At 41.1% G+C, this 8422-nt stretch overlaps 1 protein-coding gene across 1 annotated transcript; it reads left to right on the top strand.

Moving 5' to 3' along the window:
* The first annotated feature begins 889 nt into the window (after positions 1 to 889).
* LOC139739327 (uncharacterized) lies at positions 890 to 5350 on the top strand. The gene is made up of 3 exons (XM_071649942.1): positions 890 to 1013; positions 1882 to 4331; positions 4913 to 5350. Exons 1-3 carry the CDS (start codon positions 890 to 892, stop codon positions 5348 to 5350), a joined length of 3012 nt encoding a protein of 1003 aa, XP_071506043.1.
* Positions 5351 to 8422: the final 3072 nt, after the last annotated feature.

Genomic DNA, 8422 nt, shown 5'->3' with positions numbered 1-8422 from the left:
CACAAAAAGTGTTAAAGAAACAGACAGAGAGAGCGAGAGAGAGAGAGAGAGGGAGAGAGAGAGATTGAGCCCAGCACTACCACGGACTCAATCTAATCCTAGCTGGCTATCTTGCTATTCTCTATTCTTGATTTACATATTCTATTCAGTTCATAATGCATCACAACCTTTTGTTTTTATTTAGATTATTCATTCATCAACACGCCACAAGGCAGTGGGGTTTAGCTTGATTATCTGAGAGATGTTCATAATCCCAGTCGGCCTCACAGTCCGTGCATTCTTTTCTTCTTTAATTGTAACCGCATTTGCATGCGTCTTTAACGCTATGATAATGTCATAATCTCGTACCTCCGCCTCATGTATAATTTCATTGACAGGCTGTATTATATGCTAAATAGTATCGTGTTTCCTACCTTTACCTGTCAGATAAGAAAACGTTTCTTGACAAGGCTTTCAGACTCTCTTCCTGTCGGAGCACATCACCTTATGGTCTCCTGAAGCCGTCCATTCGTGAATTCAGATAGTATGCTTCCACCGATACTCTAAGGACTTCTCGCTTCATCATTTTCAATAATCTATAGAAAAGCTTACTTTGCTTGAGACCAATTACCATGTTATTTCTGTGCACTTGCTGATGTGCATTTCAATAATCATCCTAGATAATATTTGACATACGTAAAAGAACAAAATCTACAGCTCCATCACTAAAACCACTTCGCCAGAGGGGAATCTTTTTCACATACATTATACCATAAAACTTCGTGTCGAATTTTAGCCAACACCTACGAAATCCAATTCATACGTTGCTTCACCATATCGTGGCGCCATCATCTTCGGAATACTCTTCTTTTTCTCGCGTTCATTCGCTTCGGCAGAGTTCGCTGTCATCATGCCACATGGGCCAGGGGGTGCGTTGCTTCTGGCATTGTTGAGCTTCGCATGGACTCCAAAGCTCTCGACGGGGCAAGAATTCACGACTATGTCTTCACTAGACCTGGAAGGCGGCTGGACTCGTGAGTTGACTTTTTACATGAATGACGCTTGAATGTTAAATTTGTACTATTAATATGGAAACTTCGAGTACATTTTTACTCCGAGTTCAGTTGATGTATACATGGGGGCCATTCTGTGCTTTGAAATATATAATTAAAGTAATCTACATTTGTGCATGGTATAGACCGTGATCTTTTACAGTTAATTTCGAACTGCTAGTAAATTATGTTCAATGCAAAACACTGGATCTCTACACTCTGAAATATATCAAAGAGTGCACTGGACGAATAGGAAAGCCATGAATGTTTCGTTATGCCATTAATTCATCCAATCGGAAATCATGTTTTGAATGCACTTACATTTCATAATGTGTGTCTGTGCTTCATTTTTCATATTCATAGTGAAATAAACCCCACTTCTTCTAAAATATTTCGGGTCCTGCAAATCCATTTCAAGCCACCATTTTTTGATTGGCTGCAGGCTTGATACATTCATCAAAAGCTTTATAGCGGTTTTGTAGAATCGCTTTTTGATAAAACGCGCGACTATCTTGCTTTAAGCGCCTCCTCGCTTTAGGAATGGCACACAAGCGAGTTTCAGTCGCTGATTGGGTCTTCATCCCACATATAAATATGCCTTATCTGTGACCTAACATCTCTGAATTTCATGAATAATGTCTCCATATATGTACATAGTATGCATAGTTTAGCTGCACTATACAAAACTATATAATTTACGAAAAATGGCATTACGTGTTTTGTGTTGTTTCTGTTTCTGTTTTGCTTTAGCACGCAAGGATGCCGTAAGAACTGATTTAGAATTGTTCTTATTCTAAAGTAAAATGCTGGACCTAATGTTTATGCTTGCAATCTCTTCAAATCTCTTTAGTGGACTTTGGCGACGCCAGTGTATCCATATGCAATGCATCTCATCTGTGCAGCACCAGGGACCCACCATGCGTTGATGGACCAGTTATCAACCACGTGGCCTGTTACTGCGATAAGCTCTGTGTAGTCTTTGACGACTGCTGCGTTGACTACACCGACACGTGCATCGGCGAGTCGCAGGGATGGAGCGGAAACGTATCTCAAAGTGAACTCTATGAAAGTGCGTCCCTTCTGATCGACGTCGTCGACGAAATTGGGAAGCCACCTGAAATGTACAAATGTAACACGTTGTCGCATGCCAGTCCTCTTATGAAGGCAGGGTATTTGGTAGTGTCGTACTGCGCCAATGCTTCTGTTGAATGCGACCAGGGCGCCGATCATCCCTTTTATTCAACATCAAATGAAGAATTCATGCGACTCTTTATTCCGGTAACGTCCCCAAGTTCTGGGATTGGGTATAAAAATGTGTACTGCGCGATGTGTAACGGTGAGATGGGTCCAATGGACTACTGGCAGCTGTCGGTAGAAGAAAGCGATAACGTAGAGATCCCGGATGATCTCCCTCTAATGAACAAACTATTCATCGCCCTCTTCTCGTTCAACAATGTCCTCTGGAGCCCTCCATCGTCTGTTAGCACAAAGTTGGTTCGGTCTTGCACCGAAACAACCGAGACACAATGCTCGCAGGGAGAGATCGCGAGTCAAGCCATTTGCAACACCGTAACGGCGCACATTCGCCTGTACGATGGGGGACTCGCTGACGGGGATGTATATCATAACGAACTCTGCGTGCAATGTTCTAGATTGGATGAGTACCGTCTTACTTGTACTAGAGATTTGGCGCTCTTGATACGGCAGCAAGCTATCAAAGAAATCGACTTGAGCGGAATCGGTGTGCTGCCTCTGTCGACCATTATTGATTTCACAGGATCGACGCGGATTGTTATAAGCCAAGACCATGAGGAGCAGGTGTTTACATCCTGCCAAGAAGGGCATGCCTTTAACTCAGACCTTGGGCTTTGCGCACCATTATCATGCGCAGAGGGCTACATTCTCCAAGGAAACCAATGCATAAGAGAGGCAGAGGTTGTGGATGACTGCCCTGAGAATACGCAGGAGTGGGTACTCCGGTTTCATCCAGATGGCTTGCCGACGTGTCGTGCAAGGTTTGCCCTGATTCTAGAATGTCTGCGCCAAAATAGCTTACCGGTGGAATTGACAAGAATTCTGTCAGCCTCGGAAATGGACACTAACTGTTCGTATAGCTTGCTGATGAACGCATCGAGAATTGTCGCCACCCGGGAGGCAAGAGATGCTCTTGACCAATTTCTGGTTGGCAATTCTACGGCATCACCTTTTATCACATGCTCTGTAGTTCATATCGAGATGTATCTCTCATGTATGACAAAATACGAGGAAGAGTGCGCCATCCCCTTGGACGTATTTCCATTAAGCGCTACTCGCAGAGATGCACAAGGACGAACAGAGTACTACGTGGAAGATACACATCGATGGTATTCATACCGCGAAGGTGTGGGAAGAATAACTTACGGAGCAGACAATCAGCAAATCGGCCATGTCTTTGTATGTGACGACAAGCTACTTCTTTGCCCCTTCCTCCGAATGAATGTCTCGATGTTTAGATTCAGTAGCACGTCAATGAGCATAATTCACGCCCCCACCGGTCGAATTGTTCCGGAAGAGCACTACAAGATATTGACTAACGGCATAATTCTTGTCTGCTCTCTCTTCGAAAGTGATGGATTCATCAACAAGACACTTACAACCAAAATCTTTGGGTTTGCCCTCGGTCAGTCGGTTGTTAGCACCGTAGGTTGTGCCATATCTCTTTTGAGTCTGTTTCTCACGGTTTTAACGTACGCTCGATTCAGAGTGATGCGCTTCAGCGTGTCCAGTAAATTAATCATGAGCCTATGCGTGGCCATTTTCACGGGTCAGCTGCTACTTCTTCTCGCGGGATTGGCCGACGAAAACCAAGGTTTGTGCGTAACGGTTGCAGCCTTAACCCACTACGTCTGGCTGGTCGCCTTTGCCCTGTCGTTCACTCTTGCTTACGACCTCAATCGCACTTTCGGCTCCGACACAATCACTCGGTCTGTCGAGAACGACCCCAAGCTTTACCTCTTCTATGCCGGTCACTCACTCGGAACTCCACTGCTTGTGGTGCTTCCCTGCTTGGTGATCCAAAGCCTGAAGAATGGTAGCGCCATCTACGCCAAGGACGGCATTTGCTGGATTTCCGACTTCTTTCCTATGTTGCTGTCGTTTGGACTGCCAATAGCTATAACGCTCTTGCTCAACGCCGTTCTCTTCACGCAGACCGTTATCAGCATCTACAAAACCAAACGGTACTCCAGAAGGGTTCTTTTTCACAACTTCCAAAAGAGTACCTTTGAAGAAAACAAGAAGGAGCTACTTATCTATTTTAAGGTGAGTTTTCAGTGGATTTGTTATTTTTGTTTGTACTACAGCATATCACTAAAGAACGTAATATGTATAAAAAATATAGCAAGCGTAACTTTGTATCGAAAATAAGAAAGTCATCGAACACCAGTGTGCAAGAAGTGACATTAAACTAATCTTCACGCTTTTAAACGAGCACAAACGTCACTGAGAGCAATAACAACGACAAAGTCCTGAAGTCCTGATGTTGTGAATCTTTTGTAAAAAGAAAAAAAGAGAGAGGGAAAATCTAACCGCAAAACACGTACATATACCTCATTCAAAAGCATTGAACTTTAGCAATATTATATATATATATATATATATATATATATATATATACATATAATATATTTACAGAGTAATATTGGATGTAGAGCTTTAACATATCTTCACTGTTCGATGTTTAAGAGGCATTCCAATCACTATTAGCTAAGCGCAGAGAGACATTAGCAATATGTCTTACGCGTTTTGAAGAATTGTTAATCACTGTTGTTAAAATTATCATTAAAACCATTCTCAATAAACACCCAGTCATTGCTTTGCAATTGTCTCTCTACCCTCTATAGATATCCTCTTTAATGGGCTTCACTTGGTTTGTGGGTTTCGCTGCCGTAATCATCCAGCATGAAGTTGCCTGGTACATATTCATCATTCTGAACTCGCTCCAAGGTGCTTACATCTTTCTCTCGTTCATATGCAACGCCCGCGTCTTGCGGCTGTGGACGAGTGGAAGCAGGGACAAGCTCGGCGGCTCCTCGGTCAAAAAGTCCTCGTCTGAGCTGGGGGAGGAGCTGGCTACCAGCTCCAACGAAGTTTTAACTTGCACCACCATCGACAGCGCTGGTCTTTCCAGCGGGGATGACATGCGGGGGAAAAACGACAAATCTGAGAATGGGAGAAACACCAGCGTAAAATCAAACGACACAGCAGCTCCCATCCTCGTGAGCGATAATCCCATGTCGGGAAGTGCGAAGGGGAGAGTGGGGAAAACGGTACACTTCTGAGTTGAAAACTACCCGCAGCAGCAGCAGTAACAACAACAAAAACAACAACACCCAATTCACCTATTTCGAAGTCGATATATTTCAGACTTGATAATATACAAAATTGTGTGCAGTCAAACGGGTAAGAAACAAAGATTTAGTGGGCAGGTCTTTATGATGTGAAGAAAGCTACAAAAACAGACCGAGCTAAGCGCTACAAAAATTAGAATATTTTCTGAAAATGTAATCACACGCGCACCTCACTGAATTGCAGAGAGACAATTCAACAGGAAAATAGAGCAGGCATGATATAATTCAAAATCAGCTTTGTATCAAGTCGTTCCAATCAAAGTGCTGTCGCTGATTTTGATGAACTTGCTGAGACAGATAATTACAGCAAGTTTAAATGAGTAACAAATGACAAGAGAATTAGTGCTATCACTTCCAGCATTCCTTCGTTCACGGAGAACGACTCTTTTTACTCATCAAAGAGTAGCCATGTTTGTAGACTCAGATTGGTTTACCGTTAAGCCTCACTGCTTCGCTAGAAGACATGACTGAAAAGAAAATTGCCAGTTGCGACATCTGGTACCGCTATAGTGACAATTCCTAGAAGATTTTAAAGGGCCCTGAAATCCAAATGCATGTTGATTTGTGTTGATTTATGATACCCTCAACACCACTTTTGCGGTGAAACGAATATCTAGAATTATATAACCCCTGAAGAGATCCTTGTCATTTGATTGGTTGTTTGCCCTTGATCATTCGGCCCATTTCACTATGACGTCATCATCCGTGCAATTGTGGCTCCATGTACCGCGCAATTTAGGATCCATACGATTTGCTCCACTGCACGCTCGCTGAGAGACCTGCACTCTACGCGTGTAAAACGCTTGCGTTTGCAGTGTGTGCATGCGACAGCGCGCTAACGTAAAGCGCTCAGTGATCACTCTTGCAATCTCAGATTCTCTCTCGTTTCTAAATAAATAAAACATCAAATGAAAAGGATCTCTTTTGAGCATCATATAAAACAAATAATAATTTTTTTTTTCATTCATGCAATGGGCAGAATATTTCATTTGGTGAAAGATGAAATTACTGATCCACTCAACTCGACTGCGCCTCGTTGGATGGACCATATTTTCATCTTTCACCTCATGGAATATTCTGTCAATTGCACTGATAGACATTCATTATTTGAATAACATTCCATATATTTTTAACGATTTTTTTTCTTCTATATTTCTTCAGATTACTTGGGAACGCCCACAAAAATCCTTTAAAACCAATATTCCTCTTGTGACCTCATCAGTCAATTATTGCTAAAGTACTGAAATGTTTAACAAAAGACATTTGAATGCACCTTCCCCTCGACTCAGCATAACTTGCATGTTTCTGTGATATTAGTGTTACTAACAAAAGACATGTCGACGGAACATGCAAGTTACGCTGAGTCGAGGGGAAGGTGCATTCCAATGTCTTAAAAAAAAACCATTTCACTACTTTAGCAATGATTGACAGATGAGGTCTCGCAGGAATATTGGTTTGGAAGGATTTTTTTTTTTGTGTGTGTGTGTGGGTGTTCCCAAGTAATCTGAAGAAAAATAGAAGAAAAAATTATTAAAAATATATAGAATGTTTCTAGATAGTCATTTTACCGCAAAAGTGATGCTGAGGGTATCATAAATCAACACAAATCAACATGCATTTGGATTTCAGGGCCATTTAAAGCTCTGTGTGCTACTCTAGTTTCTGTCCATTAGTATGTGTTTGAAATTCGTGCATAAAAAATGACTCATTGGCACTCAAGTAGTGAGGAATAATTTGTACTGTAATTAAGATATCTACAAGAAATAATGAAAAAACAACAAAATACTTCTGCACCTAGTAGTGCACACCTACATGCAGTTTGCTGAAACTTTATCATACAAGTTTCAAGACAGGCAATTTCCCTATTGACTTGTCTGTTTTCTCACAAAGGAATATGCGGGAGCATTTGGCACTTTATTTTCCCACTCTTTTTTCCGTTCAGTGAAACACTCGCTCGTAAAAAAAATACTAAATTGAACAATGGTCTTACAGAATTCTACCGGTATGTGGAAAATGTCCTTTTGTTGTTGTTAAGAATAGCATTTATACCTTTCAGCGAACTTTGCAAGGGTCCAATTTTAGCATTAAGAATGCACCTGTAATGCACTAGCACTATTAAAAAAATAGGTACTTCGCAGTCTGTGTACAGGATTATTAGCACATGTGAACTTTGAAGGAGCTTTGATAGCCTTTGATTATCCGTTTGAAGGCAAGAAGAAGGCCTGAGGAATAGTTGTTTGGTTAACTTCTCGACACCCGGGCAACGGAAGCACATGGTGGACCTATACAAAACGAATGTTGTGCTATATGCGTATCTCTTTTCTTCGTGTATACAACATCACACACAATTTGGCAAACTATCAATAGGCCTACTATGACAATGATACATACATTACTTAAACTTTGCTACGTTTGACTCTGTCCACGAAAACAGAAATAAAAAGAACGTTCAATTTGACCCTGTTTAGTATAGCGACTGAAAAGGATGCAATTGTAATAGTAGTGATTATAGCAGATATACTTTTCTTTGTCTCTAAAAGCAGTTAATAATGTCAATCATATTGATAGCAAAAATGGCGGAAATAACACTAATGTAAATAGTAATGAAACAGTAATAAGGTGAAATTTCTGGACTGGTAGCAAATCGAAAATCTTCATTTCATCTGGCTACAATATCATAAACATTAATTTTGTGTTACAGAGAACATATATAACAATATGATTTCTGAAATGACCGAATGAAGTGCAGCGTTCGTGCAATGAGGTAATTTGCAAGGGATTTGATTAGTATAATAGTATCAAAACGATTGTAATTCATGATTGACAGGTGCAGATCAAGGATGTTATAAAATGTTAGTCAGTCAGTGGGATATATCAATGAATCCACGTTAGGATTCATTGCCATACCCCTTGGCACAATTATCTCAGATTCCATTCCTATTAACGGCACCTATAAAAAATGCATTTCAGACAAAGCACATAAACTGTAATTGTGTATCCATT

Source organism: Diadema antillarum, unplaced genomic scaffold, assembly GCF_040938485.1.
Source record: "Diadema antillarum isolate AM-2024a unplaced genomic scaffold, OU_Dant_1.0 seq00000793_RagTag, whole genome shotgun sequence".
Classification (NCBI taxonomy): domain Eukaryota; kingdom Metazoa; phylum Echinodermata; class Echinoidea; order Diadematoida; family Diadematidae; genus Diadema; species Diadema antillarum.
Note: the sequence above shows the minus strand (reverse complement) of the source record. Positions and strands in the feature narration are given on the sequence as shown.